The 22587-nt window shown below is 31.2% G+C and overlaps 1 protein-coding gene across 1 annotated transcript; it reads right to left on the reverse strand.

Annotated features, from left to right (window-relative positions):
• Window positions 1–15774: 15774 nt before the first annotated feature.
• LOC110911366 (ethylene-responsive transcription factor ERF106) lies at window positions 15775–16938 on the reverse strand. The gene has a single exon (XM_022155975.2). It carries the CDS (start codon window positions 16862–16864, stop codon window positions 16058–16060), a length of 807 nt encoding a protein of 268 aa, XP_022011667.1. The 5' UTR covers window positions 16865–16938; the 3' UTR covers window positions 15775–16057.
• Between the last annotated feature and the right edge of the window lie 5649 nt (window positions 16939–22587).

Raw genomic sequence — 22587 nt, forward strand, 5'->3', positions numbered from 1 at the left:
AGTTCAATCAAAACCCACCACGAGTTGTGAGAACCAAGATAACTCCTACTTTACACGCAAATTAGGCCATCATTTTTTACAAAAATGTAGATGAAATACTATAAACAAATCTTTAAAGAAATAAAACAAAAAAAAATTGTCGAGTTGATAGTTACGCCTGATGTAAATTTTGTTTGCACCTGATTTAAATTTTGTTTACGGCGATGTAATTTTTTTTACATCTGATGAAAATTTTTGTATGCGACATTTTTTTTGGAACAAGTGATTTTTCTTAATATTTTTAAGAATTTTTTTTATTGAAAAAACATTTTGAAAGACTTTGTTCTCATGGTTCTCACAACTCAAGGTGATTCTCATTTTACCATTTCCCACACGTATAGACTAGTATTAATATAAACGGTTTTATAGATGAGAAAAATGAACGACTAACTGATCTCATTATACTTTTTGACGCAATGAGAAGCATGGGTAGAGGGTGCATGCTTCATGAATCATGATGGTGACACCAACTCAATATGCATTTCTATAATGCACAGTGGGAGATGGTGTCGCCGCAAACGTTAAGGGTGTGTGTGGTATTTTACTGTAGATTTTTACATCTAACATGAAGTTATTAAAAGTTAGAAATTGGCTTTTAAAAGTTTTATAACTATTTTGTTTTTATATAATTCATTGTTTTTAATAATATTAATATAAAAATATTGAATAATTTATTGTACATGCAGATTTTCATTATTATATGATACTTGGTTAGAACCCCGTGTATTACACGGGTTGAATAAATGTAAGTTTATGTACAAAATAATATAAAAATATATATATCTTTAAAAATCTCGTTTATTACACGGGTTGAAAAAATGTAATTTTATATATCAAATAATAAAACAATATATATTTAAAAATCTCGTGTATTTAAATGGGCTGAATAAATGTAATTTTATATATTAAATAATAACAACAAAGTTGTATATTTAAGAACCCCGTGTATTGTACGGGTTGAGTAAATTTAATTTTATATATTAAATAATGAAAAAGTTACATTTATAAGAACCTCATGTTTTATACGGGTTGATCACATGTAATTTTATATACCAAACAATAAAAAATTATATCTTTATAAACCCTATGTATTATATGGATTGAATAAATTTAATTTTATATACTACATAATAAAATAAAAGTATAGTTCAATAAATATTGATTAATATTTTTATTTACCCCTTATAAACATTGTTAAAATAGGTTTTACCCTTAACTACTTTAGTTTAATAAAATAAATAAATCATTTACATTATATTAATTTATATTTAGCGTACATCTTTTGTTAATTTCAGGATAAATAATTTTGAAATCTGATAAATACTTTAAAATATTAGATTATCTCCTATACGAATTGTTTAAATTTATATTAAATTTAATTTTATAATTATCTTTTAATTGATATTAATTATCTATAAAAAATAAATAGCTTCAATGAATGACATGTGACCTTCTATTGGTGTCTTTTATTATATAGTATAGATAGATTTGATACATTTATATTAGTTATATATAATTATTAATTAAATTTGAATTTATACGTTTATCTCTAACTATATTAATTAATATTTACTATATTATATTCATTGGTTTCTTTTATTATATAGTATAGATTTGTACTTTAGAAACATAATGTCGGGTATATGCTTCCACAGTCATACAAGGCAAACACATTAAATATTTTAAAAGAAATTATCTATTTTTAAAAGGTAGAATAAAGAAGGTGTGTATAAAAATATTAAAAATTTGAGGATAAATATGACGAGGTGATGTATATCCAATTATCCATGCTGCTTGCAGAGAACAAGATCTTAGCTAAAGTTTGGGAGACTTTTGGTGGCTCATGGGCTTGACTGTGACTCCCATAAGCTGTCAAATATGAAGTTTGACCATATATGGTGACCAATCTAACTTAATTCGTAATGTCGTTGTATGTAAATGTTAAATGATAATGATAATATATGGAATCAGGAATAAAAGACGGGTCTTGTTGATAGCAGTCTCATCTCGTATCATAGGTAGTTTCATATGCTGATATACGATAGGTACTCGGATTTGAGAGTTTTTCACAAGTATAAAATAATTATACGGCAAAAAAATCCTAGCGATTCCTATTACCTAAAACCATATCTTAAAATCACCTAAGGTCTTGGGTATACTCTAACTTTATTTGTGTTAAAGATGACATGACTAGTTAAGATGTCTTTCAAACCACTCCCTCCTCATATTTATTATCAATGTTTATTTTAGCTATAAGAAGTTAATGAAACTGTAATATTATTATTACTAGGGGGAACACCCGTGCGATGCACGACATGCATAATAGTTATTGTTTTTTCCTGGAACGACGACTGATATAGATAGTGCGTGACACGGTACGAAAGTGCGAATATAGTATAGATTTTTAAAACAAAAACCGGTTTTTTTTAAAGTTAGCCGTTTGACCATGGTTATTTTGACCAAAGTCCACTCCTCGTTTGGCGCTTTGTGGTAGCGCTACCAGTCAAAAAAAGGCCCAAAACGCCCGAGGGTACAGTGTTCCCCTGCGTTTTTAAGACGCTTTGAGAGAGGTTTGCGCCCCACCACATGTGGTCTCACAAAACTTCAATTCTATGGACGTGTGGTTTCTCAACCCTCTTCAAAAGACGTCACAGTTTTCAAATTTTTTTATTTTTATTTTTTCTTTTTCATTGTTTTAGATGGTGTAAAATAGATGTTAAATATATATATTATACTACATACACATATACATATAAATTCAGTTTTGACATCTAAAAGTCAAATTGCAGGTTTTGTTCCCTTTTATAGATAAGAAAGCAGTTTATTATTTATTACTAAAATGTTGTATTAACTTTATTCTGCAACATATTCTTTATAAACTATGCTTACCTTGACATAACCTAATAGCTAGATTTCCTTATTAGAAGTCTTTGATAATTGAAAATTAGTACATATTATTATTACCTTGCTGGTGAACACATTTACTCTATGTTTAGGGAACAATTTGATTAGGTTGCTGATATTGAATTGAATATCACACCAAATTACAATAGCAGTTTATATTGCTACTATTCACCCAAATAAAGCACCTTAAATAAGTCAGTGTTTTTCTATATTCAAAAAACGAACTATAACTGACGATTATTAAATTGCAACAGTCAATTCAATCCAAATACTGCAATAGAAACATAAAATCTACCACAATTCGTTGGTTAATCACGTATAGTTCTTAATCGATTAGAATCAGAAAAAAGGAAATTGACTCACCGTAACTTAAAATCAGGAAGAAGGCGAACAAAGGGGCGGAGTTTTTCGAAATCAATGACCCCTGTCTTTCATTGTTATTCCTTGAATGAGGTAAGCAAGACCCCATACTACACACTATATACACATACATAAAAATTGGGTTCTATATTATTTGTATAAACACCGATTGGAAACCCTCACATTGCATTTGATGAAACCCTAATCAATATAAACACACACACTAACACTCACGAATCGAATCGAATTTATAAAAGGAAAAATTCGGGCTGTTTTTACCTCTTGCTGCTCCAAATCTTCATTACCATACATTATCTTCATCTTAGAGATATAGATATTGCACTTAAAGGTCTCAACCATCAAAATACGATCCAAGGGCTAAAAAGTGGTTCCTAATTATGCAATGGTTATCATTTGAACCTTATTCCATGAGACTTGAGGTAAGATGCAAAGAGCATTCTTTTGAGTTTTAAACCATCTGTAATTAAGTTCATTATTTAATCATTATTGTTGCAATTATTAGGTATTATAGATAATAATACCCCATGAAATTACCTTTTAGTAATTTTCGTTTCTAATTGGTTAGCATCTTTTAAGTTTTAAAACCATTTATAGTTATAATTAAATTCATAATAACGTTGATTAAGTTTTTTTATATTTAATTATTATTATTATTATTATTATTATTATTATTATTATTATTATTATTTTTATTTTTATTTCATATGATGTTCATCAACTATCTGATAAAATTGCAAAAAAGGTTGTAACCTTATTTGTATGATGTTTAGCAATTACTAAACCAAATAATAATGACTTAATTATAAAATTCAATCAAGTAATCGGTTACGGAGAACTTGAAATGGAAAAGCAATGTAAATATGAGGAAGGTGATGATGTTCAACTAAGTCAAATGATTTAATTCTTTATCAAGTATTTAACAATACTTAATTTATAAAGTTATCAATTTAATTGTATTTATCAATTTATACTCATGTAGAAAGACTAATTCCCTTTTTCATTGAGTTGTTGTACTATAAGCATAATATGTTGCAATTATTTAAATTTGGTTGGAACCCTTGTGAAATGCTTTATACGATAGCATAGATAAACGCAATCAATTTAAATCTTTTGCGCGGGTTGAAAACATCCGAGCCCTTAAAGTTTGCTGCCCAATCCTGTCAAACAATACCTCCTCAAATATTTCCTCTGCATCTATATTGTCTATATATAGTATCAATTAAATCACACAAAAGCATCATATATTTAAAAAAATAGTAAAGTAGAAATTAAAAAAGGAAATACCAATAGGCCAAATAAATGTCTATCTCCAAATGAATAACTTTTCTCGTACCCACCCTTTTACACCTCCATATACATGAAGCTGCAAAAAGGAAAAAGACTATAAATTTATGAACAATTAAACAATACATTGGTAAATGGTTCCAGATACTATAGTCATGCAAGGGTACCTTGATGAAGTATGAAGTGTCTGTCTTTTTGTATCCAATAACCTGTGTGTATACTTTATATGTAATATAAAATCATAATTTGAAAAAAAAAACCACTAAATCACCAAAAACATAATAAAACATCAATATAAACTCATAGATTATGTAAAAGAAAACTGTTATCCCATTTGAATATTTTAAGAAACAAACCAAAGTTTTTTCGAATAAATGTTGAAATGGGTATAAAAGAACACACCTTTCCACCAAGATAAATAAATTTCATATCAACTTATCTCTTTCTTATCTCTTTCTTTTCGACTCTAACTCGCACAATAGTAGACAAAGGAGTTGATGTTGAGTGAAATGGTGAATTTATAGCAATGATAGGAGATTCCTTAATCGGTCAAATTTATTACATATTGATTGAAATTGGACCTTTGGAGTGCTTTTGCGGTTTATCCCAATAGGTTTCGTTTATTAATTGCATTTAAGAACCAAACTTATTATTGTATTATTATAATTAATTGTGATTATATTCTCATTTAATTATTTTTTTATTTTTTAATATTAATGTAGAAAGACCATTTCACCCCTTACTAACATCATTAAGTTGTTATACCATAAGTATAAAAGATTGTAATTACTTAAATTTGGTTGGTATCCTTATGAAATGCTTTATAATATAGTATAGATAGATAGATAGATAAAGATATAGATAATTATTTTTTTTATTTTTTAATATTAATGTAGAAAGACCATTTCACCCCTTACTAACATCATTAAGTTGTTGTACCATAAGTATAAAAGATTGTAATTACTTAAATTTGGTTGGTATCCTTATGAAATGCTTTATAATATAGTATAGATTAGGTTCTAGCATTAATATACTGTACTATATGTTAATATGGTGTTTCATGCATTGCTTTGTTGCAAATTGTGTTGTTTTATTTGTAAATTATTATTATTATTATTTATAATAATCTAATTAATTTAGCCAAAATCTTGTTAATAATATATTAGAATATATATATATATATATAGTTATTTTAATACTTTTATTATTTTAATATTATAATAATAATTCCTTTTTTTACTGTTTAACTTTAATTTAATGATTTTTTTAGTATCACGGGGTGGGATAAGCTTGGTGTCAACCGGTACTGGTATCGAAAATACCGGTACGGTCTTGTTTGGTATCGGTACAAATAGTAATTTTAATATTCTAATAATATATATAGTTTTTTATATATTTTTTATTATTTTAATATTATAATAATAATTCTTTTCTTTACTTTTTAACTTTAATTTAATGATATTTTTATGATACTTATGATCTTTCGGTTTAAATTTTATCTTAATCTATTAAATTCTGATACTAATATCATGGATAAGTTCTTAATATTTGATATCATTTGGATCCCTTTACCTATTTTTTTTATTATATGTTTTCTTTGAAAATATATTGTTGTGTTTTTATTACGAATTATATTTGAGCTACTTTTAATATATTAGTTACTTCGAAATTTAAATTTATGGTTACCTTGTCAAAGATCATTTTATAGAATAATCATAAGTTTGGAATAATTATCTTTAAACCAATTATTAAAACAAATTAAGATCAAAGTTAACTTTAAACTAATCTATCTTTATCTATAATATATTATTTAGTATAATGTGTTATTGATGATATTAATTTTAATGATTATTGATATATAATTATTTTATTTTATTTGTTATCTTATCTCTTATTTATTTAATATAAATTAAATGCAATTAATAGGATTTTTATAGGATGATGCATTTAAAACAACCATAAATTTTGGTTTTAAAATAGAACATATAACTAAACTTTAGAATATATATAGATATAGATTATTATTATTATTATTATTATTATTATTATTATTATTATTATTATTATTATTATTATTATTTATTTTGTATTTGATTAAAAAATTTAATATTAAAATAATTAAAAAATGGTGGTGAGGTAGAGTTAACAAGGTTAAACAACTTCCTTAAGATGAGGTGGAGTAAAAAGGGAAAAAACGAGTGATTTAACGCTTATATGAAGTTAATAAGGGTTAAAATATACCACATGACCTAATGATTAAGTTGAATATATTAAATATTCAATTAAACTTCTAATTTTCAATTTTCTAACAGTTTTAAAATATTGCTTAGAGTCAAGTGTCATTTTAGTCCATGTGTTTTGAGTCATTTTGACAGTTTAGTTCAAAAGTTTTATTTTTTCCATGTGAGTCCTAAAAGGTTTCAACGTTGCCATTTTAGTCCACTGTGTTAACTTCATCCATTTTTTTTGTTAATGAAAGGGCAATTCGGTCATTTTATATGTGATTCTGGTAACTAGAACGACAATTCTACCATATAAAATGACCGAATTGCTCTTCTCATTAACCTAGTGGACTAAAATGACAACAGTGAAACATTTTTGGACTAAAATGGATGAAGTTAACCTAGTGGATGAAGTTAACCTACTGGACCAAAAATGGATGAAGTTAACCTAGTGGACTAAAAATTGATGAAGTTAACCTAGTGGACTAAAATGAAAACAGTGAAACATTTTTGGATCTACAGGCGAAAAATGAAACATTTGAACTAAACTGACAAAATGGCCCAAACCACAGGGACTAACATGGCATTTAACTCTATTACTTATTATAATATTTAAGATTATTTAATATATAAATATACTAGGTTAGTTGCACGTGTGTTACACGGATTGAACATTTTAAACTATATTAAATATTTCTTGTAAATACGGATTGAACACTTTAAATTAAATAATAAATATTTATTGTAAATACAAACCAAAGACGGAGACATTTATATACAAATCAAACTATCCTTGAAAATAATACAAAAATAAATATATTATATAATACTTATTATTGTATTTATGTATTACATTACATTTAATGAGAAATAAAAAAGTTACAATTATAATTCGCACATTACCGAAAATAATCTGAATCCAAAAAATACTCACATAATTCATAAATCTTTATATATTTATTTGTATATACAACATTACATCTTTTATTCATAACTTTACCATCTCTATCTAAAATTTATAGTTTTACCCCATCTCTACTTTTAATTCTTAATAGAAAAAATTACACCGTTTGTCCTTGTGGTTTCTGTCAAATTTCAATGTCAGGTACTAATAGTTTTTTGTTGCAAAATCAGGTATTAATGTTCTAATTTGTTACAATGTTGAGTACTAAGGTCAAATCTTGTCACAATGTTGAGTACTGAGGTCAAACCTTGTTAACCTTTTTTTGTTAAGTCTTACTAAAATGACTAAAATGCCCTTTAATATCTAGAGAGTATTTTTTAATTAATTATATTTGACTAAAATAATTTAAAGTTTTATTTATATTATATTTTTAGATTTTTCTGTTTTATTTATATTTTTTATAAAATTAAATGGATTTAAAGCTTATTATTTATAAACTTTGAGTTTATATATAATAATATGCTAGTAAAATAAACTTTTTAACTTAATCTAAATAATATTATATATAAACTCAAAGTTTATAAATAATAAACTTCAAATCCATATAATTTTATAAAAATATAAATAAAACAGAAAAATATAAAAAATATAAATATAAATATAAATAAAGCTTTAAATTATTTTAGTCAAATATAATTAAGAGTTAAATGTCATTTTAGTCCCTATGGTTTGGGTCATTTTGCCAGTTTCGTCCAAAGGTTTCATTTTTTATCTGTGGGTCCAAAAAGGTTTCACCGTTGCCATTTTAGTCCACTGGGTTAAATTCATTCATTTTTTTGTTAATGAGAATGACAATTCGGTCATTTTATATGGTCGAGTTGCCCTTATATTTAACAAAATTACATATAAAATGACCGAATTGTTCTTCTTGTTAACAGAAAAAAAGGATGAAGTTAACCCAGTGGACTAAAATAGCAACGGTGAAACCTTTTTGGACCCACAGGCAAAAAATAAAACCTTTGGACTAAACTGGAAAAATGGCCTAAACGACAAGGACTAAAATGACATTTAACTCTATAATTAATTAATAATAGACTCTCTATTTATTAAAGGGCATTTTAGTCATTTTATTAAGACTTAACAAAAAAAAAATTAACAAGGTTTGACCTTAGTACTCAACATTGTGACAAGATTTGGCCTTAGTACTCAACATTATAACAAATTAGAACATTAATACCTGATTTTGCAACAAAAAAAAAACTATTAGTACCTGACATTAAAATTTAGCAGAAACCACAAGGACCAACGGTGTAATTTTTTCTTCTTGATGATGCCACATACAATTAGAACATAAATAATATAATAATGATATTAATACAACAATAATATAATTTGTCATATGTATATTAATAGTTATATTAAAAAAATAATATTTATGTATTCACAACATTAGATGTAAATAAAAAGTATAACCTTAATAAAATATAATAAACTAGGTTAGAACCCCGTGTATTACACGGGTTGAATAAATGCAATTTTATATACCAAATAATAAAAAAATATATCTTTAAAAATCTCGTTTATTACACGCGTTGAATAAATGCAATTTTATATACCAAATAATAAAACAATATGTATTTAAAAATCTCGTTTATTACATTGGTTGAATAAATGTAATTTGATATACTAAATAATAAAAAAAGTTATATCTTTAAGAACCTCATGTATTGTACGGGTTGAGTAAATTTAATTTTATATATTAAATAATAAAAAAGTTACATTTTTAAGAACCTCGTCGAGCTGAGGAGTGAGACTAAGTTCGACCGTTAGGAAGACTAAAGCGGGAGGCTATGTTATACGGGGTTGAACACATGTAATTTTATATACCAAACAATAAAAAGTTATATCTTTATAAATCCTATGTATTATATGTATTGAATAAATCTAATTTTATATACTACATAATATAGAAAGTTAAACATAGTGATTACCGTACTTGATTTGAGAATTGAACACGAAAATATAAGTATAGAACCAATAAACACCTTTTAAACATTTTTGAAATAGGTTCTACCTTTAACTATTTTAGTTTAATAAAATAAATAAATCATTTAAATTAACTGAGTTATGGCTAAAGGACATAACTTGCAAGTGTTTGCAAAAGTCGAGTACATTTTCTGTAATTATTGAAGACAAAGGACACAGTTTGCAATAAGTGACATACATAAAGCACGATTTTTGTAATTTACTCTATTTTAAAATATTATATATATATTATCTCCTATATGAATTGTTTAAATTTATATTAAATTTAATTGTATAATTATCTTTTAATTGATATTAATTATCTATAAAAGTAGATAGCTTCAATGAATGACACGTGTCCAAAACTTGGTTTCTTTTATTATAGTAGATAGATTAGAAAGTACAGACGTAAATATACAATAACATTGAGTATTGAGATACTGTAAATAATACTAAGATTATATAGCCTATATCTTTTCATTGTGTTTGAAATATTACATATACATATCTACCTTAACCAGGTGATCGTTTGTAGTACCTCAATTTATGAAAATAGCAAACAACATAACATTTTGTCAAACACACACAAACATACAAGTGAAAAGGGCCTTAAATTTTCTTTTTGTTTTATGCCTCTAAAAATATTACATTTTGTTTTAGGCCTCTAAAATTAGAATTTTAGGAATGACTACAAACTTGTCAGTTGTCATTCTTCCTTGTTGGACCCCACAAGGCCACAAACAAAAGGCTTATTCAAATCTTTGTAAGTCATAATTCATCTTTGTAAACTGATGTTTAATAAAATTTTAGTTTATATACATACATGTGGGTGTTATGAATATATAACTAAAGTGATTATTTTGAAACAAACACCACAGTTATTTGTGTATATTATTTTGATAAGGTATAAACTCCAATTGTTCTATATCGTTGTTGAAATGTATACGGTAACTACCTTCAATTTAATGTCAAACACATTAACATTTACTAATATGATGTTTTATTTTATTGTATGGGGCTGGATTAAATGGCTGGCTTTGGAGTGTTTGGGCTGGAAGGTTGGGCTCGTAGCTGAAAGTTTGGGCTGAAAGGTTGGGCCTGTAGCTGAAAGTTTGGGCTTGCACACAAGGGTGACACAAGGCTTAGGGCATTTGGAGTTCAGTCAATATAAAAGAAATGGTGCAACTCGTTTGTTAGGAGAGAGAGTCTGAATTGAGAGAGTTTCTCCTGTTTTGTTCCAGAATCTTCACACAAGATTCACAAATCTCTCTCACATACGTCTTTTCTCTAGGATTTCTCTCGTATACAGTGTCTCTATCAGATCGTGTCTATGGTTTGAATGTATGGTTCGTTTATCTGTTAGATTAGTGATGATCTATGTGTGAGAGTTGTATATTTTGTTGAGAGTTTCAGATTCGTTCTTGTTAATTGTTTATATTCGTTTGATTGTGTAAAGATACCATAATTTTGACAATCGTCTCTCAAATGAGAAAACATTTATTACGAAGTGTAGGTTTTGCATTACATTTTAACATTGATTGCTTAATTATTAAGTTGAGAACATCTTCTGGACATGTTTAACGTAACGTTCAAAAATACGAAGATCGACTCATGGTGATCGGATTAAAGTGGTTTAAGGCAGCCATGAATTCTCATGTTGTTTTCTCTTTAATTACAAGGATTTACCCCAACTAGATCCATAATTTTAGTTGTTATAACCATGAATTTGATCACACTAAACCCCTACATATATAAGATATGATACATTTTGATGCCCTATACAATGCAAGTATATACTAAATAGATGCATAAGAATAATAGCCTAACTAATATATATCTACGGTCCTTCGACTAGCAACAATGCCTTATTTTCGGAACAACCATCGACTGATTTGGTAACCGAGTCCTAGGCGTTGGTCGTTTAACCAGGACCCATGCTTTTGTAGGTTATTTGTCTTAGACAATCTTTCTTAATTATGTTATCACTTTCGAATTGAAGAATTTTGATGGGTTATTCGAAATCTCAATTGGATAATTCAGAAATCAAGAACTATTATGTGTTTTCCTGTTGAAGTCTCTAACCCAAGATAGCCCAAAAACCGTGTTCATATACTCCAGCAAAACAACATACCCTTTTTTTAACAACACAGTGTTTCATCAATCAAGGCATCGGTAGGCAGGTAACTCGCCTGGCACAAACCAGTGTGCAGGCTGGTTTGGGGGGTAATTTAACGCATTATCCTGTATCCAATTGACAAATTATACCGACCACAAAAATGCACATCCCGCATGCATCCACTCCTACTGCATTTTCTCTACTTGCTACAAACCAAATACTCACTTGCCCACCACCAAAACGTTAAAAATAGTCGACACCTCAGTGCAGGAGATGAGGCATTCTGGTGTACAACCATGACTGCATTGCGCGGCATGAAGCGCAACTCTTTCAGTCACATGATATTACATAGGTACCGCCAGCAAGTACCAGCAAATAAGGTGTAGAAAACAGGGCAAAATACTGTGACAGGCGCAGTGGCGGATCCAGGAATTTTTTCTACCGGGTTCCTTTTGGTAGATTTTCACTAATTCTCACTATTTTTTTTTTAAATCATATAATATTTCCACTATTTTTTTCATTTTTTTTCCGAACCGAGGGGGTTCCCGGGAACCCCCCAAAACACCCCTGGATCCGCCACTGGACAGGCGTTGCTCGAAAGGATCATAACGTTCAAACCACCATCTGAGATCCAGGTACTTTGTATCATCAAGAAAACCAGTTTTCTCCAAAAGAAGAAATATTAATAGAAAAATTTGTAACATTTATCTAGATTCTCACTCTCGAAATTAAGCCGTTTTAGATGACAGTTGCCTCAAAGGTATATTATCATATACGAGTTTCTCAAGATATCAAAAGCGAACTATTTTCTAGAATATTATCAGATAGATGTTGCAATGAGAAGAACATGGCTTGATTCCATTAGACTATATGTGGGAAACAAAAACTTGTAGTAAATAATTATGGTATATGATGCTTCTTCACCTAGAATTCGTTTGATTTACCGTTACGCCCTTTTTTTCACCATATCTGGTATCAACTTAACAACCTTATCTTTATCTGCAGCAACTTTGTCTCTATAAAAAGCATAAATAGTTAACAATGCACTAGGAAAAACAAATCAACAATTGCTATCTAGCTTTCTACTTCTAGCAAACAACCTTCCATCTATGAAGGTGCTACAGATTTAATGAAATATAATTATAAAACTATATGCCTAGGTATAATTTTCATGGCATGGAAGATAAAGTAGTTTATTTACCGATAAATTAACCTCAACAAACTAATTAGTGAGTTGCTTAACAAATCTTCCTTCTCTTTGTGATTGTTAATTGTGGTCAATATTATGTTCAAAATACTTTGAACATTCATATCACAAGAGACAAGTTAGATCTACATATCTTATTAATCAGCGCGAGTCGAATTATGGATGATGTATGTTTTATGACTGTCTCATTAAGGTATGTTCTATGACTGTCTCATTCAACGTGGCTAGAAAATTGAGTGCTATAAACAAGAAACTCACCAAGGATCAATCACATTGAGAATGAAGGTCTATTAACAGAGTTTGACATGAGCGTTCTGCATCGCGCATTAACTTGTTGAGTGTTGTTAAATATACTACATGCTCTTCCGGATAATTGCAAAATTTGACAACACGTTTTATGTCCATGCTTGACGATTTGCAAATGTACTTCATGTCCTCCATTAACTCATTAAGTAAAACAATGATATCTTGTACGTTGGGATCAACAATTACACATAAATACGAGTTGCAGGAAACCCGACAAAAATTAACAAATTGCCATTATCTATGGGCATGCTAGAAGTTCATTATATATGGTGAAGTAGGTAATACATTTATAAGAGGAAGGTTGTATTGATGTAAGAAAAGTAGATAGCAAAATAGGTTATCAACTAACAGACAATAAAATTAACATTTCTCAGTCAAACTAGGTTCTCCCTTTTTTTCCAAACATCATAATTGGTCGATTTTGTGACAAGAGAAGAAGGGAACAAACAATTTAAAAGAGATCATATAGCTATGAGTTTAAAAATGCAGTTGACAAGTTTCTTTTGTGCGAATATGTAAGTGACATTTCTATCCTTTTTCCTTCAAGATAGCAAAGACGGTTGTGAACAAATTCAAGCATTGTGACAAACTGATGACATTTATGTCCTTCTATTCTCACTTTTTGCCAGAAAATGTTGAAAAAAGGATACCTGTTCGAGCTGAAAGGGGCCCATGATAGACCGAAGCTTATGAAGGCTAATCTCATGGTAGAAAGTTGTTTTGACCAGGCTGTAGATGAGGCTTTCCACACTGTATCTCCAGCTGTGGTTTCATAGACAACAGTATCCACGCACTGTCGCATTAATACCTTCAAAATTTCAAAAACCCATATGTTAAAAAACACACACACTTCACTCCATCCATGATAGTGCTGAGTTCATGTAAGAAAGCAGTGTGTAAAAAAGGTAGTTCTTACCTCATGCTGCTCTTCAATTAGATACTGTTAAATTGTTAATGAATCATATTGGAGTGACACTGAATACTACAAACAATACAATGTAAGATAACTCTACAAAATATAGAAAATTAACATAAAGTTGGTCTTCACGGTCATCATTTGAACTATTTTTTAAGTTGTAGATAACATCCAGCTTTGGGACGTATATGCAAAGACAGCAGCAGAGAAAGATGTATGTGGGCCCATTGCTTGCACCGCAACCAGCAAGTACACTTCAAATGATACTTGCTTATGTAAATTATGTTAAAGGTACCAAAAAATAAACTTGGGTAAGTACATGTTGATGAAATGATTGATATTTTGATGCTGAGTTTGTAATAAATAATAATGACCAAGTGTGGAAAATTATGGGAACATAACTGAGTGGCAAAATAATGGACAAAGAAACAATTGATTTTTCAACCCATTTATATTTTCACAGTTTACCCAAATCAATTCTTTAATGCAACAAACTTGTTGGTTCAAATAGCGAATAGATGAATAACTCAAATATAATGCAAAAAGATCCAAGAGACAAAAAAAAAGAAACAAACTTAACACTTTCTGTACATGTTTGGTCTTCTGTGCTGTGATGTTCAATTGGCAATTTTACAAATATAATGGTCTATTTGCATCGAAAAACCAAGATTGGTCAAAAAACCAACGTTTTTTACTAAAGTAGTTATTGAACTACAAAGATTTTTTCCATAAAGGAATGCCCAAACACGACAGTAGGATTTGTGCAGTGTGCACATAGACGACATGGTGGCAGCTCATATTTTAGCCATGGAAGAAAAAGAAGCTGCAGTCAGACTAGTATGCTCAAAAACAGATGCTCGCTGGTCTAAGGTCCTTCAGATGCTTATATCAAAATACCCAATTAATCCTTATGTACACAAGTAAGCAGAGATATGTCTTATTTGTTTTTCAAGAAATCAAATGTTAGATGTTGAAAATTACTTACCAAATATATGTAGCAGCTGTTTAGGGGATGACAGCCCACGCAACATGGATAGCAGTATGATATTACAACAGGGACTTCCTCAAATGAAAACGCTCAAGGAAATGTTTGATGACTGCATCAAAAGTTTCCAAGCGAAGCAATTTCTGTGAGCTTCATCATCATAAGTAATAAAGTAACGATTACCCACAGGCTACAGGATTATATTGTTTTAGGTATGTGCGAACAAATCTTCTCCGGTTCAATACGCAAAGTAACAATTTCCTACAGGATCGTACTTTACTACCAAGATCTACAAAGTAGGAAAGCTCCAATGGCAACAGTCAATGGCATCATTAGAAACATTAGATGTGACAGAGAAGAAAACCAAAGCCTTTTTTCGCTTGCAAAGTAATAAAGTTTAGCAATGAACAGAAATCTAAGATAATGGTCAACTAAGACAATCATTACCTTTCAAAGTATAAATCAATTCAAAGTGAGACACTAAATACAACAAGTCAGATATAATTTCCCATTTGTAAAGTTAAAAAGAATACAACTTTGCAATACTAAAAGCAATGCAGAATCAAATAATGCAATTGTCATCCATGACTTCACTAGACTCAAGTCACTACATGAAACACCAAATTCAAAAGAAAATCAAAATAAAAACAAAGTCATCAATAAAGCAAGAAAGACCCCCAAATACCATTGCTTGTAGCAGAATCAACACAATGTACAAATGCTCAGCCAGCAAATGGTAATTTCATAACAATCGAATCCGCTTGTTCTTCAACAAATCTTAAGATCATCATCCAACCTACTAAACTTCCCCAACAAATGCCCATGGTTATCAATCACCAGCATATCAATCCCTAATCCCATCCAAGGTGGCTTGTTTTCCTCCTCTCTTGAATCCTCAACCGATGTCGTCCCACTGTTTGTTTCACCAGTTTCACCACCACTCAACTGCTCAGTTTTCGGCGATTTAACCTCTGACAATTGCGCCCGTTTCATCGATTCAAGCGCCTTCAAAGCCTCTTCCTCTAAATCACTATCAACATCCTGTTTCCTAGCCGGATCATAAACCGATCCACGCCACCGTTTCTTCCAATGAACCGGCCCGTTCCCGGCCTCACATTTCGACAATTTCTGTCGATTCTGATTAACTAAATCTACTCTCCTGGCTTGAAATTCCTTCTTCTTCGCCATATACGCATCCGAAGCCTCCTCGGCCGTATTAAACGTCCCTAACCATATCCGTTTCCTCGTAAACGGATCGCGGATCTCCGACGCCCATTTCCCCCACTTCCTTAACCTAACTCCCGTCAATTTCTTCTTCCTCTCCTCCTCCAAACCCTCCTTCCGCTCCAAAACCTCTCCATCCTCTTCCGGTTTCGCTCCGATAACAATCTCGCACACAATTCGCCTTCCGGATTGGCTCCGATCAGAATCCTCTTCGTCTGAGGACGAGTCGGTGGCTTCCGGATCGGAGCAGATGACTCGGACTTTACGTAGGTTGGTGCCGATGATGGCGGAGGCGTCGCCGGTGACGGTGGAGTTACGGAAGCGCTTGCTTACACGGAGATCTGTTGCCATGGTGGTTTGAAGATTGAAGACCTAGGTTTTGATGAGCTGCCTTGTTGCACACACAAAAATAGATGTAAGATATATAGATATATGTAAGGGTTTGTTTGTTTAGTATTAAACTATTTAGACAAGGAGAATATTCTTCGTTGGCATTTGTTATTGTTTACGAGAAGCCCCATAAGTTGGGCCCAATATTGGGCTTCATTGACCTGACCCATTACACATTTGTATGTAATGTAACTGGGCCGAAGAGTTATGTAAAAAGTTAGTTGGTACTGCTATGATACACATACACAGACTTATGGTATGTTTGGTATGGCGTAATGGAATAGACGGGGGAATGGAATGTATGAGGTAATGGAATTGACGATGTAATAGAATGGATCATTACCATTCCATGTCTTGTTTGGTTACCATGTGAGAATGAAATGAATCATTACTTTGTGTTGTTTGATAGAAAAGAATAGACGAAGTAATAAAATCGGTGATGAGCGACGGTAGTCGATGGTGATAGGTGGCAATGGTAGCGATGGTCGGAGGTGGTGGCAGTAGGTGGCGGTGGTGGGTGGTGGCGAGTGACGGCGGGGGCGGAGGTGTGGATGGTGGGTGACGGTTGGTAGCGGCGGAGGTGGGTGACGACTGGGGTTAAGGTGGGTGGTGGCGGTAAACAGCTGGGGTGGAGGTGGGTGGTGGTGGTGGCGACGAAAGTGGGTGACGGCGACGACGGTAGTCACGGCGGCAGCTATGGTAGTAGTGGTGTCGCCCGTGAGTAAGTTATTAAAACCAATAATAATAATAATAATAATAATAATAATAATAATAATAATAATAATAATAATAATAATAATAATAATAATAATATATTTTCATTCCTTGAAGGAATGAAAAAAAAACACCACCTTACTAAGGAATGAAAATTATTATATTTGGAAGGTTTACATTCCTTGTGGAATGCTCCATTCTATTATCACTTGACAACCAAACATGTTTCTTTTCATTCCAATAGAATGATCCATTCCATTCCGCTTTCTATTCCTTCGTACCAAACGCTACCTTAATATATCAATCAATAAATGTTTGACATCGATCGAAAACTATAAAAACGAACATTGGCAATAGTATTGATGTTGTTCGAACAGTGACAGTTTGGTCAGTCACGGTATTGATATTGGTACTGGTGTCGGTATTCATTTGTAGTCGCTGATGGGATTGTATAAATAAAATATTATCGAAACTGGAAACTGGAAACCGAAAACTATAATAATGAATACATGTTATGTACTAATGTTGTTTGGTTCAATTTTGGTACGGTACAATAGTGATACTATTGGTTTTTCGAAACTGAAAACCATAAACATAGATAGATATTGGTACTAATGTTCTTCGGTTGGTTTTGGTTTGGCATAGTAGCGACACACTATCAGTTTTCGATATTATATCGAAATGTTGAAAAAAGAATTAAACATGGTCACGGATTAGATTTTTTTTTAAGTTAACAAACGCTAAGTTATCCGGAAAAAAACAAATTTACAATAAATTTTATATTGACATGTAAAAAAAACTAAACAAAGTTACGGATTTAGATTCTTCGAGAAAGTTAAAAAAACGTGGGGCTAGGCGAGAGTATTGGCTAGGCGTTGGGGCAAGACACATGACGGGATTAAAATCACCATAATGGTTTGTTCAATGTTCACCAAGCATGTAAGACAACTTTTTATCCAATTTTAATTAGTAATTTATATAATATAAATTTATATAATATAAATTTGTAACATTTCTAGGCATATAGTTTTGTACATTTAGCTTAGTTGGTGTTTCATGCTTTAGTTAGTTGTACCCTTAGTTTAGAAGGTTGTAGCTTTTGGTTTATTATTATATAATAAAAATTGATGTATTACCTCTTTGTGTTTTTATGGTTTTTATATTGTAGTAATTTTTTTTTTCTTTTATTGTTTTTTAGTTAAAATGGTTTGTATGGTCTTCAAGTTTTGTGTTTTTTTTCGTTATGTTAAAGCTTTTTCGGTATAAATTCGAGTTTATCTATATTTTATGCCAACTCGCAGTATAACTTTGTGTTTATATTTGTCTACGTTTTACGTCACATGACGGTATAAATTCACATTTTTGTTTTACAATTTATACCATACGTTTTACGTCACGTGGCAATATAGATTAATGTTTTTGTTTTACAATTTTTTGATGTCGTTTGCTTACTACTTACCACAGTTTTACGACTTACATGCCCGCAACGCGGGTGTTAAACACTAATTTCATTTCAAACACAAATTGAAATCTCATTTACTTTAGTTACACTTAGAAAAATATAGTATTGGAGATTCTTAATTAGGGTCACGTACAAGGACCCATATAACATTTGGTGTCTTTCCTTCTAAAACACATCACGATATTCATTTACAACTGTCACTTGTAATATTTATCCAACATGGTAGCTTCATGAGTTGGAGTAGTACATGTGATTCGACCGAAACAAAAGCTTCACATGTGGACTTTAATTTTTTACTATCAACATAAGTTGACTGAATACGATTAGGACACAAAATTAAAAGGTACAATGCAGACATTAAAGTTGAAGAACTAGATAGAAACTTTACCCAAATCCTCATTTGAACGTGTAGTTGCGGACTTATAATTTATTTTTATGGGATTGTAAACCTTTTAAGGTTGTCTGACACTAAATATTAAAAGTTTGTGGTCTGGTTTGTATCAGGTCGGGACACATAATAAAAAGACAAACTAAATCAGTGGCGGAACTAGACCTTCAACTCAGGGGTATCCCAAAATTTTTTAGGGGTGTCCTCGTACTTGTTCAGGGGTGTCCTGTGTATAAAAATCGGGAAATTTTTTTTTTTACACTACTGGTAAAAACTTGAGCCGTAGCCCGGGCTACGCCCGTTTACACTACAGGTCCGCCCCTGAACTAAATTAATTTCAGATAATTAATAAAAATACGTCAATAGTTATTAGAAATGTATAATATAAATACAATATTCTTACATTTACACTCTACATGTTTTTTTTAGGGAATCAAGCCATTAGGTAATGTTAGAAAACATTCCTAAGCTAAAGCAACTACTTGACAAGATAACAAATACAACTATCGTTTAAATTCTTATCACCAATCTGATTACGTAGATCGGACTTCACGCAATTCACTGAAAAAATAATCTCTCAATACTTGTGGTGATAGGTAAAATGAGAGCCTACTTACATTTATATAAATAATAAATAATATTATCACAAACATTTATATAAGATAATAATCTAAATCAAATAAGATGGCACATAAGTTAACTTAATCAAATAATTTAACAATATAAAAAAAAAAGTTAAAAAGGCCCTGTTTATAAACTACTCATTAGTCATCGAGTCATGTCATCATCTTATCTCTTCTCCTTCTCCACTCTATATTCACATAATCGAAGCATTGTCGTTCATCGTGCATAAGATCTTAAAACAACTCTACTCTTCTCATTTAACGTTAAACACCCCATTAGGACGGGACCTAGTAGGTTCGCCCCGTATGAACTATCGCTTTCATACATATTTGGACTCACCTAGCTAAAACGTCGACAAGGTCGAATAATTTTGACACGCAAGATTCCTTTGGGTGTACAAGATCGATTTTGTCTTGGGCCTTAATCAACTATCAGGAAATCAGTCATTGCTTGAGCCCACCTAAACCTAAAACAAGAACAATTTGGGCTATCAGCCCCAAACTTTGGTTTGTATTGGGCTATACATAAGTATGTGCACTTGTCAGATAATGGGTTAGTTTCGATCTTTTCTTGAACGCTTTTATGAAACTATATATAAAAAAGCTAAATAATCAAAATTTTATATAAAAAAAAAACTACTTTGGTCACGCTTTTATAAATTGCCACATGTTTTTAATAACTTAAATTAACAATGTCAATTAAATAGTACCACGTATTCTTTATAACTTATTATTTTTTTAATGGAAAATTCTTATTAATGGCTATTGTCTATGGGACTTGAACCCAAAATCTCTCTCCCAAGTGTTTAAAGGATTTTTCTTTGACAATGGTTCACCACCCGATTGGTTGTTTATAACTTAATTAGAACGGGAGTCTTTTAAAATGAGATATATATTACGTCTAAGATCAAATACAAATGGGTCTTAAAATGAGAAGTGAATGAAGATTTTTTTCCATTTACTTAAGCATATGATGTTTAGTTGGAAAATGTAATAAAAAATCATGTATTTACTCTAGTAGAGTAATTATGTGTTTACAATAGTAGAATAATTACATAATTACTCTACTAGTGTAAATACATGATTTGTTTTGGATTATGGGACTGAAATATGCGCTTGACATGACGGTAAATTTTTTTTAAAACAAAATAAAAAAAATCCCTCTTTCACTTCTTATGTTAAGACTCGTTTGTATGTTAAGATCAATTTGTACCAAAACCTTACTGTATATATATATATATTACAACATGAGTCTTTAACCCAGCACAAGGGGTGTACGTATTCCGTTAAAAACTATGAAAAATTACAAGTTTTGTCCTTTATCTATATACCACTTTTCAGACGGTGTCTTTTTCAACGAATTTTGACAGGTTTTGCCCTTTATAGGGAATTTTATTGCAAGTTTTGTCCTTTGAGCCTAACCCAGTTAGATTTTTTTGTTAAATTTGATTACCCAAGGGTATTTTAGTCTTTTTACCCCTTTATTATTATTATATATAAAACTCTTAACTCTATTTCTCTCTCTATACCACTCTCTCTCTCTCTCTTTACTTCTCTTTCTCCCTCCCTTTGTTGCTTTCTCTCTACCGCACATACTCTCAAACATTCAGATCCCACCACCACCACCTCCCACCTCTCACCACCATCAACCAATCGCCACCACCATTAACCCACCGTTTCACCACCCGACTAAAGCCCCAACCCAGAAACAATTGCGGCGGCGCCACCATCCACCACCGTGCAACAATCACCAACTGCAACCCACCCCCACAGAATCAACATTTGTTCATTCATCACTCAATCAAAGGTAGAACATGAGTAAGTTTTTTACTTGTTGATTTCACCAATTTCTTAGATTTGTGAGTTTTGTGATTTGTTGATTCATCATGAACGGTTAGGGTTTTGTGTTTATTTCACCGGTGGGAGAGATGAGTGAGGTAGAAAAAGAGCAGGTGCGGCAGGGTTTCAGGTATTTATTTCACAGAGGGGTTTAGGTGCGGCGGGGCGTTTCTGGTGGGAATTTGTATCAGGAGTTTCGGGTGCGGCAGGATTTCAGGTGTGAGGTTGTGGGGATGGTTTGCTGGTGAGTTGGTTGATAGTTACTCATGGTGGTAGTGGGTGAAGGTTGTGTGGGTGGTGATTTTAGACACATTCAAATTCAACCAACAAAATACTGAAAAGGTCTCCTGTTTTCGATCCTCTGTTTCCACAACAAACAAAGATCACCCAATTCAGCTCTTTTTCTTTCTGCAAAACACCTTCACCTCCACGGCCATTTTTACTGTACAAATCAAGAAAGGTATGATAATGAAACCCTATAACGTTTGGTGAATATTATTATTTGCGGAAGAAGAGACAAGGAGAAAATTGGATTGGCGAATGTTGATTGTGAACTGGTCTCATTTGTACTCGTGTACTCTTGTACCCATAAAGATTGGAGTAGGTGGTGGTTGGATGGTGAAAACGGTGGTGGCAGCGGCATATGGTGGTGTTGGTG

This window comes from Helianthus annuus, chromosome 15 (assembly GCF_002127325.2).
Source record: "Helianthus annuus cultivar XRQ/B chromosome 15, HanXRQr2.0-SUNRISE, whole genome shotgun sequence".
NCBI lineage: Eukaryota > Viridiplantae > Streptophyta > Magnoliopsida > Asterales > Asteraceae > Helianthus > Helianthus annuus.